The sequence below is a fragment of the Coturnix japonica genome, chromosome 2 (assembly GCF_001577835.2).
Source record: "Coturnix japonica isolate 7356 chromosome 2, Coturnix japonica 2.1, whole genome shotgun sequence".
In the NCBI taxonomy this organism is placed as follows: Eukaryota; Metazoa; Chordata; class Aves; order Galliformes; family Phasianidae; genus Coturnix; species Coturnix japonica.
Genome location: NC_029517.1, coordinates 26,992,235 through 27,011,828, shown reverse-complemented (window position 1 = coordinate 27,011,828; position 19,594 = coordinate 26,992,235). Strand labels below are relative to the sequence as shown.

At 37.6% G+C, this 19,594-nt stretch overlaps 1 protein-coding gene across 7 annotated transcripts in view; it reads right to left on the bottom strand.

The window, feature by feature from the left end:
• HDAC9 (histone deacetylase 9) overlaps positions 1 to 19,594 on the bottom strand; it is a 440,456-nt gene that overhangs the window by 132,427 nt on the left and 288,435 nt on the right. For all 7 annotated transcript variants that reach the window (XM_015853723.2, XM_015853724.2, XM_015853726.2 and 4 more), the window contains 2 exons: positions 5,906 to 6,083; positions 2,002 to 2,135 (listed from right to left, as the gene is read on the bottom strand). In XM_015853723.2, the coding sequence (XP_015709209.1) occupies positions 2,002 to 2,135; positions 5,906 to 6,083 (312 nt within the window). The remainder of the gene's footprint in view (positions 1 to 2,001; positions 2,136 to 5,905; positions 6,084 to 19,594) is intronic.

The following is a 19,594-nucleotide window of genomic DNA, read 5'->3' as shown; positions in this document are numbered from 1 at the left end:
ATGAGGATTTACTTATTTTTTCTCACTCTGGATTCTGGAACAATCACTGGGTTGCATTTCAATTTTTGATATGGCAGAATTATAAGAGAAACTTTACAGGATGTATTGAGCTGCGTGCACTTCAGAATTAAACTATATTATTTCACCAATTAACACTTTTTCCAGATCTACACAATTTGCTGTTTAGCAACATCTATTTATTGCTGAACAAAATAATACAAAGTGGCATGTTGCACTTTAAGAGGGCTGCTCCAAAAGAGATGCCTCCGATTTTCTTACTGTGGTGCATAACATCAGAGGCAGATGTCATATGGTTGCATAGGTTGAACCTTCCCACAAATATTCCAGTAAATTTTGTTGCTGTGTGACAGATAGTAGCAGAGGGGCAGTCTGACACAGATACGTATATGAAGCAAAGTTGTGGAACTGAATTCCTCCATGACAAAAAAGATGGCACCCACTGGCATTCACTGATGTTTGTTGAATGTTTACAGAGACCAAACAGTGGATGTGAGCACAGTGAAGCAGTGGATGGTGCACTTCAGAAGTGGCAACAGTGACAGTGGGTCACCACTACTGGTACAGATTTTTGCAAGAGTAGCATGCAGACTCTTGTTCATTGCTGGCGAAGATGCACAGCTAAAGGTGAGGACTGTGTTGAAAAAAGTGTTTCGTAGCTGAAAATTTGCTCTATCAAATAATGTTCTTGTGGTCTTTTTTTCTGTTGTAGCTTCTATGGAAATAAATAGGAAGCACTACTTTCAGAGGGACCCACATACTTAGTTACCCTCTCTGGACTTTTCTGTATGAGTCCTGAATCAATAAGGTATCTAGGCCTTTCATTGTTGAGTTAAACACTCAACAGGGTGTTTAACTCACTTCTTAAGTAATCCCATCAATGAAACCACTTATTTGACATTTGGCCTTGAGGACCTTGCTGAAGGAAAGTCTTTAAAATTTAAAAAGTTATACAAACTAAAAAGAAAACAAACCAAGACAAAACAAAACCAAAAACAAACAAACAACAAAAAAAATAACCAAATCAACACAAAACAATTAGCCTGTTAGAGTGCTGCCATCTAGGTAGGTGAGTGCCTACAACAAATCCATTTCCAGTGCCTGCAATATCTCACTGCCCAGAATGCTAGACTACATGCAGAAATATTCCTTAAAAAAGTACCTAAATATTTAATGAAAGTAGCTGACTGGGTTCCAACAATCTGGAGATCCCGCAGAACATAAGCAGACTTGAACTTTGTTGACTTATGCTGCAGTGCAGTAAGCACCTTCAGTTGTCACTGGCTTATGCAGAAGTTCACAGTTCTGTAAAACTCATGGGAACCAGCAAGTAGCAGGGAAAGCTGGTTTTCAGTAACCCAAGTGATACAGGAATTTGAGAGCTCATATTTGATTTAAGCATGATGTTTTAATACATGATTTTGAAATGGAATAAATCTCCACTGTTGCTTTGATATCATTTTCTGCAATATTTATTACATTGTGCTTGTATGTATTGATTTTTGACTTGGTGCCCATTGTACTTCAGGCAAATGTAAATGCTTATGAAAACAGACTGTAGCCTGAAATAAAACAAGGTGAAACGTTTATGAAGTGATAGAAACTACATTTAAGCAAGCAGTGCTCTATTCTACTTCAGAACAAAAACAAAATTGATAGCTCCTTGAAGAAATTAAAAGGTGCTTTACAGAAAGGTCTGTGCTGTGGTTTGATTGTACCTTGCTAAATTCCTTCAGTCAAGGTGAAGAACACAGATGTAGCTGGGTTTTATGTTCTGATGTATGCAGATAGTGATATTCATTGTGCAAATTTTTTGTTTTACACTTTACTGAAATGCATTATTTTAATATAGTCAGTTAAGTCCAAATAATTCCTGTGTCAACTCACTCTGTTCTTACAGAATTAAGATAGATTTTGGATTTGACAAATATACCATTCACTTGAAAAAAAAAAGTCACGTATCTGGTATTTATTTTTTATTACCTCACACTTGTTTAGCAGCCCAGTTTCTTGCAGCCTTGACCAGATGCTTTGGATCCTTCCAGCATGCTCAGGGTGATTAGCGTAGTTGCCACACATACATTGGTGCTTCAGCATCAGGCTATCATACACAACACCTTCAGTGCAAAGACAACATAAAAAGAAACAGAGAGTAAAACAAACACAGGTTATTAGTTCTCATGTCATGCATACTGTTGCTAATTGGATTTTATTTGTCAGTAGAAGAAAGATGAAAATTCTGGATCTTTAATTCTTCTTTTGTTTCAAAGAGTCCAAATTTTGACTTAGAAGTTACATCTTGTTATACCAAGAAAGTTTTGGATGCTCAAAAATATACTAGAAGCATAAATGTCAAAAAGAAACAAAAAATGGAGTGATATCCTGTTATATCTTTTATGAATAGAAAAAAATCTTCATATCTTTATCTTTCTTGAAGAGGTTGGTTAACCTCTATATAATAAGAAAATGTTATATATTCATAAAAGTCTAAGAAAAAGCATTCAGAAAAGTCTTTTAAAAGTAAATTTTGCAATGACAATGACATTCTTTGTACTACTTAACTGATATAATGTATATGCGCAGATCTCAAAGTATATCAGATGGAAATTTCAGAGCTGCAGCAGTGGCAGCCAGAACCCTTTTTCTGTTCCACTCAGTGCTCAGTTAGGACCAAATCCTATTGTTAGATCACAGTGCAAGGTTTGTTTACTCATTTCTCCAATGAGAGAATAACTTTATATCATGGAGATATGAGTATCACATTGCTCTGTAGCTGTGCACCTGGTGAAAGAGAGCAGTTTTAAAACCTAGGCTCAGGACTACACTAATTTTCAGTTTTCAAGGCTCTTTAATCAAGTTTGAGACCTGAAATATACTTTTATTTATTTACTCATTGTTTGCATATCCCACAGAAATGCCTGGAATTGAAAATATTTTTCTTACCCCTGTCAACCATTTTTATTTGCGAAACATTTTCTTCCTCTTACAGTTGAAAGGAGCTCAAATTAACAACTTCTCCAAGCTGCAAAACTTGGTATTCAAAACCTCCTTATGTCTCTGCCAACAAAACTATGCTATGCCAACACAGTTCTGGGAAAATTGTGTTAGCCTGCTACTGAAGAGTCAACCAGTGAAGAAAATACAATATTAAAGTACAGGTTCAACAACATGCTCAGTACCACCCTTATTCAACAAAGATGTTGAATGCATATTAAGTGATTTAAAGCCTTGCTGAATGGGAAGCTGTATCCATTGTGGCTAATGCAAATTTAAGGTTCTGAGATGATTCATTTAGAAGCTAAAATTTTTAAATTATGCTGCTCTAGGTAGGCTGCCATATCTGCCTTATTACTTATCTCATGCCCTTTAGGTCCAGTACTTGGGGATCTTGCTATTTAAGTCAAAATGACATTATGACAGTTACATTTAGCATAAGGAGAACATAAAATTGTCTTTACGCTGAAAGACAATCCAATATGCAAAACAGTACAATAGCTATAAATTCTAGTACATATTTTTCTGTTTGTTTTCTTTCAAAGAAAAAAAAAAAGAAAAGAACCAGGGAGAATCTGGAACAAATAAACTAATGCAACTTAAAATCTTTGCTGGTGTTGCCAAAGAAGTTAATAGTTTCCTTTCTCTGCAGTTATTTGCACTGCACAGTTTATAAATTTTGAAGCTCTATCATCAGCTCTTATAAGTTATTTGAAATAGCAAGTATGCATGCAAATAGATGCATGCTCCTTATCTTGATGTGCCTAAATTATTTTGTCCAATTAAATATCAGTTTAATTGGTCAGGTCAGCATTGCACTCTTCAGCGTTCAGTTATTCACACTGAAGAGTGCAAAAATATATTTCTAAAGAGGGCTAACTTAAGAAACGACTGAGATATGTTTTCATTTATTCCAAGCATCTAAATTGATTTAGGATGCGCAAGTAATTCAGATGTGTTGCTGCTGGCTGTAGAGCACATGTGCTTGGTACAATAGATGTAGTAGAGCTTACTGCTAAAAATAGCCCGTAGGATTTCCCTAACAGGATTCAGCCAATAATCTCCCCACCCCCACAAAAGAAAAAGAGAGAAAGACAACTGTTTTCAATTGCAGACGGCTGTGAAATATTAATAAAAGATGGTTATTCTGTCTCTCCAGAACAAATGCCTACACAGCCAGATTGCGCTCTCAGATTCCTTGTGTAAATCTGAGCATCTCCACTGAGACTGGTGGATTTATTCTGGATTTACACCAATTTTACTGAGGTCAGAATGTGTCCCTGATGACAGCCTGAAATGGTGTCACCACGGAAACATAGAATGATAGAGGACACTGGACAAAATAAACTGAATTTGCATTAAGGCAGAAAAAGCAAAGTCTCCCCACTGTGGCTCCCTAATACTCATTCTTTTCCAAAGTTCTTTGTTTGGATCAACTTTAAATAATATTTTAAACAAAGAGGAGGATATCAATAGACTTAAAAATTGTTATCTAAGAGCATGCTTTGAAGAAGGTGAAATGTTCTGGAAAACAGCAGTAACAAGGAGAAAACCCTGAAAAAATTAGGAACAAATAAAGCTGTGCTATAAAATATGATATTGCACCATACTTCCATAAGATTTGCAGACTTCTGAACAGGAGACTAAAGTATATATGCAGTGAGCTTCCTTTTGTTGTCTTCCGCAGGTCTTTTAGAATGAGTTTACAATGTCTTGGGAACTCTATGAACCACATCAAGAAAAACAGTGGCCTGCCCTAATAATACTGCCTTTGCACAGCTGGCCTTTTTGCAGGAACTCATGGAAAGTGAATTAGCAGATTTCTTTTCATAAAGTCCAAATGTTTCTCACCAAACAAGTGAAATTCTTACTTTGACTATATTTAAAATAAAAAATATCTCTTTCATCTCTGAATGCTGCTTTGCATCCATTCACTTGCAGTGTTTTAAGGATGTCTCTTTATAATTTTTATAATTTATATATATATATATTTTCTGAGTGCGTCATTGCATCAAGAAATGCAAGCTTTAAGAGTATGACAAATTTTGATATTTATTGTGATAGAATTAATACTTCTGGCAGAAACCTGTATAAACAGTATATCTAAGCACTCATTTCCCATTTCTTATGCAGAAAATAGGTGAAACTTGTTTATAAACATATTGTAATATTGTGCTGAGATTCAAACTTTTAAAAAGAGTTTAGATTACATAGGAGAAATAAATTTTTTGTCATTATTTTCTTCGCTGATGATTTTGAGTGGTCAAATCCCTTGACTTTTGAAAGCCTATACCACACTGGTAGGAGATGCTCCCTTCATTATTAAACTATCCAATTCTGATCAGAAAACATTCTGTTGTAGAGACAACGCACAACTGCTAGAGAACACCAGAGCTGAAGGCAATATTGCCTTTCGGTCAGAGTTACAACTTTGATTTTCTATGGGGAAATTAACCTTGTAGTGTAATATGACTTGTCAAATGAAGACATGGAGAATTATTCTGCAGCTTTCCTACTTACTGGAGGTTTTTCTTCAATGTATTGATGGTCTCATTACAAAACAGGCAACAAGAACAAGGAGAAAAGAGACAGAGGATAGGGAAATGAAAGAAAAAAAGCTATAAATGACTTAAAGGCACAAAAAAATGCACCTGTTACTATATTGCCAGAGCCAGTCAATGATAATAATTTATGACTGTGTGAATATTAACCCTGTGATTTATCAGCTGCACTGGTTGACTTGATGCCAGTACGGCACCATAAAACTAAGGAACAGTAAGGCTAAAACTGAATGCATTGCTGCAGGAGGTATTCAAGGCATTTAAATCTGTTGATCCTACATGAACAAACGCATTTGCCCTGCCTATTAGAAGTAGTCTTTTGGGAATCCTACCAGTCGTGTAGACATGCTGGCTGGGCTGGTCCACGGCTGGGTGAGGTAATGTGGAATCAGTGGGGGAAGATGGAGTCCTGGACACCAGCCGATGTTTATCTAATCCCGCCATGCCAACTGTAGCCATCTGAGCCTGGTAGATTTGCAACTGGTGGACACGCTGATGCTCCAGGAACTCCTGTTGCCAAGAAAACAGCACAGTAGAAAGAAATGTGAGATGGGATCAAGTAAGACACTGAGGGAAACATGTCAACAAATTAAGTTCATTAGGTCAGGGCTGTAATAAACAGTGTGGAGAAAAAAAAAAAGAAAAAGGCTCCTAAGACCTAGTCAATAAATCCATTCAACAGATGTTTTCACACTGACAGTGTGGGCTGCTGACTTTGCTGGAGAGGAGGTGATGGCAGGCAACCTGTCAGTTCTCCCTGACAGCTTCACATGCAGAGAGTTACAAAAGACCAAAGTTTCTCTGATATCTTGAATGCTTAATATGATAGAACATGCACTTCACGATCCTATACAAATAAATTAAAATCACATCTTCCCATAGCACTGAAAGCAAAGAGCAGTGTCCTTATTAATCAGTATCAAATTTGCTGAGCAACTGTGAGTTCCCAGAGCTGTCTGGAAAACAGTAGTAATTTGAACACCCATTTTCACAAACCATTTAGAAATTCAGAGATTGTTACATGAGATTGCACTTTGGGACCTTTTTTATTTTTTTTTGTCACAACTACTGCTGGCAGTAGGCAGTGACAAAGACTTTAATGAAAGGTAGGCAGGAGTGAAAGATTGAGACAGAGTAGAAAAGCAGATTTCATCCTCTATCTCGCTTATCAACAGATGACAACTTTTGCTAACACAACAAAGGCCAAAGCCGTGGCCCTGCGGAAGCCAATAAGATCCTTTCTTAGTGTTCAGTCGCTCTACAGATCACAACTGTTTCCCATGCCCATTTCTTTTTCCTTCTATTTTTCTAAAATCTTAACTGAAAGTGAATTCAAGAAAGAGATTTCAAAACCATTCAGCCATACAAATTCAGTCAAAAACCACACTTGCATCTTAGAATTACAGACCTATTTATTCTCACCCAAGCCTGTTACACATTGATGGGTAGATCTATCTGTAAAGGTATAGATAGTTAGTTTGTTTTTTGTTCTTTTTTCCTTTAACCTAGCAATGCTGAATACTGCAAGTCAAGGCAGCAGATCAATATTTGTGTAGAGAAGCAGGCAAGAGTACCCCTGGCCCAGGTGCAGAAAGAATTCATAGCTTGTGGGAAATTAGAATGTCTGCCCTGAATGGAAGAAGGGATGCCTTTATGAGAATGAGTGTACATTACTAACATCTGAAATGAGGACAAATGCTTTCAAAATCAGCCTCAAAACCCACACTAATATCTAAGGTCACAACTTCAGTGAAAAGATGCAAGGTCACGAGAAGGGTAAATCACCTGAGACCTTGTCATAAGTGACTAAATAAAAAAGAAAATATGAATAAGCAGAGAGACTTTACGAGAAGTGTCTTGGATTGGGGTCATGAACCATTTCCCACTCTCTAAAAACGGTCTTTTTTTTTTTTTCTTTTTTTTTATTTTTTAAGCTGGAAGTGTCTAAACAGGTCTATATATTCCCTTTCCTTATGAGCATAACAAAACATTTAGGAATTCTTCCTTGAAATACCCAAGTGCCTTATTTTCTTTACATAGTTTCACTAATGATTTTAATTGTGATACATTTTCAGAGGGGATTATTATTGTTCTCTGAGGTACGCACATCTTTGTGACCTTTGTTGAGGATGTGTGTGACTGGAAAGGAGAAGAAAAGAGTGCATAATGGACATTATTGTGTTAAATATTTTCCCAAAGGAGAACAGAGTAGATATATACCTTCACGAGTATTTAGCATTACTTTCTCCAGTGCCAACCAAGTGTTCAGTAATGAAGGTCTGTCTGCGGCAAAAGTAATCCCTGCTCTCCAGGATGAACTGGTGGGTGGATCAGTGTGTTCTGGCAGTGTGCATTTAACGGTTTAACTTGTTCAGGTTTTATCCAAGGTTTTCGGCTAACTTCCTGGTTAGGTTACATTTTACAGACAACAGGCACTCATGCAGCAGGTAATATTTTTTCCAGCAATCTATATGTTTATGCTGTGAATGCCTGTAATATTCTGTGTCACACAGACAAGTGGATTAATGCAAAGAGTAATGTGGATAATCAACATGCTTATCTGGCTCCCCTAAAGCCCACCTGGCCTCTGGAAGGGATTAGTGCAACACTGTGAATTCATCTTCAGGTTTTATGTGCTGCAGCACTGCAAACACATGTCCATCTCTCCAGCAATATGACAAAAGTGCTATTTGCACATCTGCAGGGTTAGTGATTTGTGTGAATATATTTGGAGCATTTCTTAGGTAACCTGAGCCTTGCCTGCCCAGCATGGAGCCTGCTAGTTCCAGGTGTCTGAGATTAGTTCATTAGTAGAGGCAAGCAATTAGGGCCCTGGCTGGAGCAAACCCAGGGCCATTTCTTGTCTTCCCAAGAAACCAGCTCAGTAATTATCTTGAGGGGGATTTTTAGAATCAGTATCTAAAGAGAAAATGACTATTTTGGATGTGTGGGATCTAAATATTTGTTTTTCATTTCACATTGCTGTAGGGATTGCTGTTTAAGATGAGCTGGAAGAAATTTGGGTTGGTGTGAATGCTCTTTATGTGTACATGTGACTTCTACACATAGTAGTACTTTTAGTAGTACATTTAGTACTTGATACAAATATTGAGAAAATTTGAATGAATCTTCTTGTTTATCTGCCTATGAAAACTGGTGTCTTGCAAGTACGTATATACAATTGATTTACTATGTGATCTATGTTTTAATACCCCTTCAAGATAAAGAAGAATAAGAAGAAAGTGGGATTCACTGATAACTTTTTTTGCTGCTCTGCTATTGGATTTATTTTGATATGTGTGTATCATAATCTTAGGTATGGATATCTGCATGTTTCTTCTCTGGGTTTGCTCTTTTATTCAATATGATACAGAACTTCCCTCTTCAAAACTTCAAAATTTACTATTCTTAATATCAAGTTTAATGTTTATAGTTTCCTGTCTATTTGTAGCCAGGCTTATAGCTGTCTGTCTGTTCTTGTGCCTGTAATGCATTCTGTTAAACTGTACAATGTGTACTGTCAAGTAAATGTTAAAGATCATTCAAATGTTAGCCATCCTCTGGTATTCCTTCCCAATTCTGTAGTAGCTGGATGCATCCAAGGCACTGCTACCTAGGCTGGCCTGTGACTGCATCCACACAGACAGCCTCTAGTTAAAGTAAGGCTGAGCTCTGTGTGCTCCAAGATGCCCACAGTGCCAGCTTGTGGCTCAAACCAAAACACCATCACCCGAAGACTGATTCTGAAAGAAGTCCTGGGCACCTAGGAACATCTCATGTGATTCAGATGAAGGTGATTGACAGAAATCATGAATTTCATGACAATTTTAATAGGAGTAACCTATTACTTTCAGAAGTGGAGGAGAAAATGAAGAACAAAATGAATTCCTAAGCAAGCAGTATCAAAACAAGAAGAGTTTTAGGTTAATAGGAACTGTAGCTCTTTTGATGCAGTACTTCTGTGAATTACTGTTCTGCCTGCTTTCCTCAAATGAAACCAGTTGCCTTCTGGAACTGAGGAAAAAGTAGGTCACGAGATCTTCTGAAAATATTTGTGCACGTAAACTTGAAAGTGCAGAAATGATTTATTTCTATTTTGGTTGTCTAGTTTAATAGAGATGTCCCTAAATGTGAAGATGTTGAGGTCTTCTTTTAAATTGTTCTATCACTTACAGAAAACACATGACCAAGAAACCCTACCAATGCTATTCTTGACAAAGCCACATGTAAAGCCACAAACTTTAATAGTCATCACTTTCAACAAAAGTGAAAAAAAAACAAACAACCAAACACAAAATCAGTATTACTATCTGAAATATATGGCCAGCCACAAATTCAGAGTCAGCGCTTCCATGAAAAATATAAAATATAAATAGCAAGTACAGACACTGACACACACATTGAAAAGAAAGAAATGGATTTAGGGCAAGGAGTAGACAGAATGAAAGGGTGAAGAAGATAGTGTTATCTGGGTATATTAGTTCACAAATGATCAAGGCTTTGACTAGAACAGAAAACTCAATTCTTCAGTCCAAAGAACTCCGTATCAACTACAAAATAATGAAACAGTGATGAGGTGATATTAACTGAGTGCTGGGTGAGATACAGAACACTGTGATGAAATCTGTATCCTGGGTCTGCCTGGTATCCTGGGCAGAGAAGGCCTGCCTTGAGCAACAGGTTGCTGTGTACAGGAGAAACAATTCTATTGCCCATCTGCCTTCCCTTGAAATCCTAAGGGCTGTAAAAAGGCTTATTCCAGCTACTGCCAGGGTAGGGCTTAGTACATGGTGTGGTCATACAGCATTGACTGCTCAGGGTATGGTCACCACACGAAGCAGCTTTGTTTTCCACCTCTGTTCCTGGAGCAAAGCTACTGCTGCAGTGATAGGTGCTCCTAAGCTGACACATTATCCTTCTATGGCAGGGGCACCTTTGTGCTGGCAAAACAGATCATTAAAATGGCAACATTTTTATCTTGTGGGTTAAAGAGGAGAGGAAGAATGAGTACTATTGATGGAGTGACAAAAAGGTTCTTCTACACTGAGTCATATGCAGGGATGCATTCCCTGCCTTGGGTTGTATAACAAAACACATGGGTTAGGGCTGGGATCACAGCCAGGTTGTAGGACATGGGTGCAGGATCAGGAGCTCTATCTCTTGCCCTTATTGCTTCTCTAAGAGGTAGGTGGGCTGCTGACCTGTGGTTTAAAAGAGAGATGATCAAGTTTAAGTTCCCTAGATAGGGAATTTCCAAAAACTCTAAGCATCTGTATAAGTGAGGAATCAAGATGTCCACATGGACTGACAGGCCTTTACTTACCGTGGTAAAGTCACTATGTTAAAGTATGGTGTGATTCAGAAAAAAGAGAGTGATGGGAAATCATGTCTGGGACAGCAAGGTGGGCCGTGAAGACTGCTTCTCGCTTTCTGCTGGTGGGAAAATTCCAAAGGCCCAGCTGAACTTCTGTTTTTCCTCTTGGTTCCCACTCCTGTGAGATCTGCCTTCCTCACTCCCGACGTTGGCAGCTACTTGACTTCTGTCACTTCCGCTAAAGTGCTGACTCTGCCATGCGTGCCGCACTCATCCAAAGTAAATGCAGCACCTCCCAGAAGACTTGCACTCCTGGCTGAATCGTTTCTTTCCTTTTTGAATGTCCCAGAGATTTAAAATAAATACATAAACAATAAGGGCATTCAGAATATTTTGCATCTTTCTATCTTTTCTTCTTTTCGTTTAAAAAATCTCTTTAGAGGATTCTTGTTACATTATTCTACAATTACTTTACTACAAATAGCACAAGGCTATTTATATATATATATTCCCCAAATCATTTGATACTTTGCATGAAAGAATGCAGAAGAGAGCAGAAATGAATACCAGTAACAAAATTTAGTTGCACATGGCTTGCCCTAAATTTCAGTATTAGCAAGTTTTCATTTTTACACTGATGCGAAGAATAAATTGGCTTTATGAACTTAGTTTGTGACTGTTACAAAAGCCCAGTTCTAGTGGCTTTCTAACAGTCATTCAGTTAAACTGTTAGCTGGCCAGAACTAATTAATGGGAAAACATCTAATCCAATCTGTTTCCAGATCTCATCAACAATATCAGCAAATGAGCTCTGTGTTACTTTATGCAGATCATTTCAGTTGCTTCAGTTTTTCTGCTTTTCATTGGAACCATTTTTCTTAGCAGACCGTATGGTTTCTTTTTAAGTGAAATATCATTAGTTTGGCCTTCACACAGAGAAACTGTTGCCTCCAGGCTAAATTCAGCAGCAGCCCTGCTGAGGATCTATGTTTTCTACATACTTATGCACTGGTTTTATAGGCAACTCTGCTGACTTCAAGATTTATTGCAGAATAAATGGAAATTACTTGGGTCTAATACAAAGAAAAAGTTTTGGAAAACCCTGCCCTTCATTATACAATCCATACACACTAATACATTGTTGTCTGTGTATATCACATGTGCATATTGAAGCCCTCTGCAGATTCCTTCTCGCTCACATGGATGTATATCAGGTCAGAAAGTGATGCATCAACAGATGATGTAGTCAGGAAATAGAGAGAGAGCCATGGTGTTTTGTTCCCGCTCCGTAGATCACCTCCTTAAATGCATCTAATGGAAAAACTCCAACAGGCATTTGTACTGACACTGCCCACGCCACAGATCTTCTGTACAATCCATCCATTTCTGCTGTCACTTGAGTGACAGCAGAGCTGTAACCTGATGAATACCAGGTTCCAGACTTCTGCAGGAGGACTTTTGCTTCTCCAAAGACTTCAGAGAGAGATTACCAAACCTCACGCCTTTCTTCAGTATGTTTAAAATACCTTTCTCCAACATGTCTGTAGAAACAACTACAGAGTTTCATGAAAACATACATGAATTTGAAAATATCCTGAACTATCTCAAAAATACTTTTATCATGTCTGCAATGCTTAGCTCATCACTTCTTTGATTTCTGGCAGAAAGAGTAATTTTAATGTATAGTTAAATAGTGACAAAGTTCAAAGCTTTCCAAAATACAGGATTTGAATATAGGAAGGATGCTGGGGATGAAATGAGACAAAGAATAACAAAGTATTTTTTACAGGTCTGTTTACTTAAAGGAGTATACTTATTCTGTAAATATAAAAAAGCTTTGTGTAAATGTCTATTTCTGCAATCACCAGATACAGCTTGGTATGCTTTTTATTTTTATATATAGTAAGATCAACTTACAAGTAAATTGAAGAAAATCATCCTGAACACCTAAAGATTACTTTTAAATGTTTCTTGAAACCACTTTCCCACTAAATGCTTCTCAGTACTGGTTTTGTTGCTTTTAACAAGGATGAGAACTGCCAGAATGGGCAATTTGAAAATGGAGGAGAAACTCTTATGTTTGCTGATTTAGGAACAACCGGAGGATTAAAAAGAAATGTGGAACATAGTATGTGCTAACACAGCATTAATTCTATAATTCAAACTACAGAATAAATTCTCCAATTTCTCATTCCTTCAGAAAATCTTGGCCTTCAAGTTGCAAAGTACATTTCAGAAAGACCATAATGCTTATTGTATTTCATAGGAATGATTATTTAATTTATTTGAACTTTAAACTTGCTTTATCAAGTTTACTTTAGAAATGTCCCATCTGTAAAAGAACTTAGGGGCTACACTGCTATCATAAGGAGATGTGTGGAAGACTGAATGGGATTAAAAAGGAGGAAAGCGGGGTAGTAATATTACAGACTTGAATGGACCAAACATCCTATGGTCCAAACTCTTCTCTCATTGCACCCTCATCTTTGTTTTAGTGCTCCTCATTTTCTTTACAGTTTTTAAAACCTGAAAGCTATATTTCTTGTTTGCTCAACAGTCTTCCATAGCCTTTTCTTTGCTTTTAATCTTTTTCTACCAAAAGTTATCTTTTATGAACTTGAGTTTGCAGAATCCTCAGCTATCATAAGATGTTAGAAAACTACATCAGCTAGAAATCTTGAGACTAAAAAGAGGACTAAGCAGAGAAGAGAAATGAGGGGAGTAAGAACATTTGTTCCAGTGCAGCACTTCTGGGAGGTAGTTCATCGATCTGATCATGCTCCATAAGACTCTCACCACTGAGTTAGCCAGCACAATATTTTTCTCTAGTAAGAAATTCTAGGCATAGAGGATTAAACTGCAGGAAAATAATTGCACATGATAAAAAGAACAAAGGACCACACCCCATAGAGATAGACTAATCTGAGCCCCGTTACTCCTTAATCTGATCTCCTTTCTGAGACAAGAGAAAGCACAACAGTATAGGTATATTTATTAGTGTTCAGAACTGCCTAAATATGAAAGTAATTTTCTACATTTAAAAATGGCTTCTTTTTCAGGAGATGTCTGCTTATTTCTCAGAAGTACTATATCAGGTTTAAAGGCCAGCTAATATAGCATTACCACAGTTAGTATAGTGAGGAAGATCAGCTCCATTGGTGGTCCAGTCTCTAAAGCACACCCCCAAGCATGGTCCACAGCACCCATTGCTGGGTGTCCGCATGGACAGAGGTTGTCTTGGAGTCAGTGTCTGAGCTGAAGAGCACAAGCAGACAGGAAGCAGTGGATGGGCCAGCTGGGAAGACCAAATCCAGCATCTAGTGAGCTGCTTTGGTACAGCCAGAGAGCAGGGGGCTTCTAGTAGTTCTAAAAAGGACCTGACGGTTGGTGCAGAAGGCAATCTCCACTATCAAGTCACAGTGATGTGACTACATATACTGTAAATCTTCTGGGGGGATAGACTGGATTATTTATGCAGATCTAAGTCTAGATAGACTAAAGAGAATCCAAGAAATTTATTCAGGGTTTTCATTAGTATAGCTGAGAGGAAGGTTTTGCACTTCAAGAGAAGCTTCTTAAAACAGCGTCCACAAAGAGAAACTGTCATCTTGCAACCACATAATACTTAGAATAAAATGTACTGAAAAATGTTGCACAAAATCAATACACACATATTCTAGTACATCAAGTGAAACATAGGAAGGGGAAGAGGGGGAATCTGGGAAACCAGTCAAAGCAAAATGTTAATTCTAATTGTTGTATTTAGTTGGCCTTGTCTTGTGACAAGTTTGTTATTATGCAGATTTCCTACCTGCCACCTTCCATGGGAGTATTTTGTAAAGTGAAGTTATGCAGGCAATTCCCCTGCTTCTTACCTCTTTATTCCTAATTATGTTGGTCCTGTGTTCACTCAAGATAACATTATAGCTGTCCCCAAATACTCCAGATTTGGGGCCTCTGACAAATGAAATCATTTAGTGCTTGGAAATATTTGTTTCTGTGCTGCAAGGCTTTAGCTACTAATATGCTGAAAATAAAGCTGTACTTCCCTATTATACGTCAATGGTTTATTAGTTTTTAAATCTTTTTGCTGGAATAATTTCTTAAGATTTGCTTATTGGTGTTTTTTGGTTTTTTTTGGTTTTTTTTTTTTTTTTGTTGTTGTTGTTGGTTTTTTTTTTTTAAATAATCTTCAGATAGATATATAATGTAATGCCACGCAGAATGGATGTTTTTCTTTTGGAATACACGTGCTGTTACACTTCTTGCATTTTCCTTACTCAGAAGATCTTTCTTCCTCTGTAATAATTTTTGTGCAAATACCTGTAAATGTGTTCCTTGCATGACGCAATCCTATCATGAAAGTAATTTGTAATTTGTCTTCTATAAAGAGAGTATTTTATATGTGGGGAGACCAAAGTGTAGAAAGACTATGAGTTATGAATCCAATTGAACTAGGATTAGATGTCCCATTTTCCTAGTCCTTCCTGTAGCTATTACATCTGTAATGACTACATTACTCCAATAATAGTCTTGACTTCTGGTTGTTTTAATGGAGAAATAATGCAGCACTGTGTTTTTCAGTGCTTCTTATTACAGCAGATAGCAGTGGATGTACAGTCAGAATTGTTTTGTGCTAGATTTGGAGGAGAGTAAGACAAAAATTCGAGCAATGGAAACTGTAAAATGTCACAGCTTTAAGACACTACAAAGTGGCACTCCTGCTCCATAGCTTTAAGGTAGAACCAAAAAGGTTCTGAACACACTGGGTGAGTAGAGGAAAGCTGATCACCTCTTTGACCCATACAGAACTTTCATGGCAAAGGACTCCTGGAAACTTTTCAGCTTTTGTATGTTTGGGGTCACTGCAGTCCTCAGCATATCCAGCCCTTTTCTTTCCAGCCTCTGGAAGCACTGAAGATATTCGGGAGGAAAGGCCATTTGTAATGCCTGGAGATTCAACACGCTCTTTCCTTACAAAAGTGCTAGATGAAATTACACAAGCTAGTAGGGCCAAACTCTTTGAAATAAAAGTTTTCTTTCTCATGAAATGATTGCTTAGATCAAGATTCATCTTTTACGGTCAAAATAACATACTGTCACTTGAGGAGGAGGGTTGGACAAGCTGACAACCAGAACCTTCCAACCTAAACTGTTTTGTGATTCTGTAATTTCACATGGGAGGAGGAGAAACCTGTGTTAATTCATGAGTGACTGCCATATGACAGAGGTCTGAAGGCACTGAGATCTAGGGCTGTTGAAAGTCTTTGGCAACAAGAAACAGGGAACTTCTGACACAGGAGCTGGTTGTTGAATTGCTCTTTGCTTATATTGGGTATTTACATCACTGGCATCTATTTTTGCCTTTAGGACTCTGGCCAGCGGAGGGAAAACAAGTTGCAAGTCTCGTTATTGTAGGCAATGCATTGAATGTATCATTCTCTAAAGCACAAGGTTTCTCTATGGGTTAAAGATAAAGCCTGAGATGACCACTGCACACATTTAATGCCTAAACCTGAAGCGTGAACTGTGTCACCTAATTTTTACGTTTTAACAGAACAAAGGGAATGAGAAGTCCTGAGCTGGGGATCATGGCTGACTCCCTCTGGCTTCATAAACTTTGAGTGCCTGGTGGCTGGCTGGCTTTCCCCTAAGGGGGAAAGTGGCCAGAAGAGACGCCTTTTCATTTAATAAAGGGTTGCAGAGCCATGCTGCTGGGAGAAAAGCACTGGAGGCTGGAAGCCCTGAGCAAAATTTCCATCAAGTAGAGGATTTGGATCTCTGAAGATGTTTTGTTTTCATTCTTTGAATTAAAATTTAATTTAAGTAGTTCAAATACAACATTCCACAGAAACGGATTATGTCTTAATCTTGTCTCTTAAAAGACAAAGCAGGATTTTCAAATTTTATCTGTTATTGATCAGCTATATGAGCTTATAGAAGTCTTCTAACCTGAGACTTTGTGTCACCTTACCTCATCTGAATTTATCTATCCCAACTACTAAGTTTTCAAGCAGTTTATGCTTTGCAATGTGAAGAAATTCCAGTGCTCAGCACTAAGAGTACTTGACTGCAGTTGTGCAGCTAAGGCCATAATACACTCAAAATTTGGAAAGAATGTACTGAAAATAAAAAATCCTTTTCTCCCACAGAAAAGGAAAAAAAAAAAAAAAAAAAAAAAAAAAAAAAAAAAAAAAAAAAAAAAAAAAAAAAAAANGTGTAAGTTTCAGTTAGGTTGTTTTATTGTGTGTACGGTGAGAAAAAGAATCCAGCTTTAATAGAGACAAATCATGCAGGCTAAATATCTGAGAATTTGGATCCAAACACTGACTGGCATGGCCTAGAAATGGTCAGAGCACTACAATTGTAATTTTTGGACATTCATGCAGAAGAAGGTACTGCTGAGGGGTCCCCTTGGTCTCCCTGCAATATTTCTTTCTTTAAGAGCTTTTGAACTTAGGACTTCACCTTTACTGTAACGTTAAGGCATCTGAACCTGTGGTTACTTTGGAAGGTTTTTGTTTACCACTATATTCTACTATTTAACAGTCGTCAACCCCCCTCCCTCCCCTTTATTTGCTGCCTTCTAAAACCCACAGTAATTAATTGCTGTGGAGTCATGATGTTTGCGGTAGCCTGATGGTGGGACAGAATCAGCTGAGAAAGCAGAGCTGACTGTGCACCAATGGCAGCACCCGCCCACCACTGCCCACAATAACCTTTTTGGGAAAAGTCACTTCCATCAGTCGGGCCACTGCAGGGCACTGGCCGCAAGGCAGCAAAACACTGCTTGGAATAATTCTTTGCAGATGCCAGGAACCGGAAGTTTCAGGGAGAAAAATGAAAGCCATTCATTCTTCCAATGACACAAGCCTTTGATACCACAAAGTCATTTGGACAGAGAGCTCCAAGGTCAGGAAGGCACGTAAAGATTGGTGATTAGAGAAATATAATATCAGCAAAGTGTGGCAAGCTATTAAAAGAAACTGTAGCTTTTATGATTGAGCTGCTGGAGCTTCCCCAGGGCTATTTGTATTAGATATTGAGTTAAGCATAACTTATTTAGTCTCAGCATTCCAGAAAACATTTTGATGTCAGCTACTGAAAGAAAGTAAACAGAAGGAGGAGGAAACAGTACTGATCCCAAACAGATAAAAATATTGTAATTTAATTTTGCGAACCCATGCATGGTGAACCATTAAGAAAGAGGAATTTTTAAAAGGTTGATTTAACTTAAAAGGCTTGGTTGATAGAGGTATTTAATCACTGTGCAGCCACGGGAGGGAGAGAGGAGAAACAGATGATTTATCACCTTGAGTATATGCTACACCCTGACATAGCATGAACACAGTTTTCTGTAGATATTTTCATCTAGAGCACATTTTATGTACATGTGTGATTCTCGTCTAGCACTGTCGGCTTGTGTGTATATTAGACCAAACTATTTGCTTAGCTGGGCTGTTTGCCCAGTGGATGTTCTGAAGGCTGGTGACAGGGATTTGCCTGCAATTCTAAGCAACTCCCAGGAGTCTTTGGGACTGCAATTTGGGAATGGCTGTAAGACTCTGGATTGTTGATCACTAAGTGAAGAGTTCATCATCTAAGCTAGAGGCTGACTATCAATGCAGATCTTATCTCGTAGCTCAGCCTCTCCAGTGCAGGAGTCACATTTGTTTACTTTCGTAAGAAAAAGCCAATAAATCCATCAAGGAATTCTGCTCGTAAGTTCTCTATTCTCTCAGAATAACAGTGCAGACCTAAAAAAATCACAGGTATAAATAAAAGGTCAGGTGTGGTTTTCTTTGATTTGCCAGAAACTTCTGTTTATTTAAGAGTAGGGAAGTGGGAGAGCTTAAACCTCAAAGTCAAGTACAGCTAAACCTCCTAGCACACAGGGGAAACACCCTGAGAACAGCTCCTTGGACAGAGGGTTGTTTTTCATGCTCTTTTTTTACTGTGCTTCAGTTATTAGATTTTTAAGATGTTTTTAGGTGTGGAGTTTAACACATGTAGACTTAATTAGTGCAAAAAAGGAAAGTCAAGAAACATAGCAGACCTAGTAAAATACTACATGTATCACTGTACGGATTATCTATCCAGAAACAATTTATACTGCCTGCTACCTTGCTCTGAACAGAGATATTAATGCCACTTCTGGGAGTTTCTCTTAACATAATTATATTTCGCTGTCTTCATATTGTTACTAAAATAAATCTTCTCTCTCAAATGGTGAAATTCTATGTTTCCATGATCAGAATTGGAAAATTCTTCAGTGTGAGCTGAAAAAAACCCTTCATTTCCCTTCTGTCCTTGTTCTAAATTATTCTCCCAATGTTTTCAATGCAAAAAGAGTTATTCAGTACCACAAGAATATCCTAGCTCTATATGTTACATATTAATGACTGTTCTCCCAGACAGAGGATCATATTCCATTTAGAGGTACAAATGTTATGACTGCTAGTTACCAAACACACCCTGAAGGACTTAGCAAATAAAAAAATTTTTCATGTGTTCTTCTCCTTTAAACATATTAGTTAATGCAAAGATTTACCACGGATTTTTCTTTTTTCTTTTTTTTTTTTTTTTTACCTTAAAAGTTTTGTATTGTCCTAATTCTTCACATATTTAATAAGATGATTCCATACCATAAATTCACTCCCCTGTGGTTTGTGAGCTACTGCTTTATTTTACTGACTTTAAGAATGGA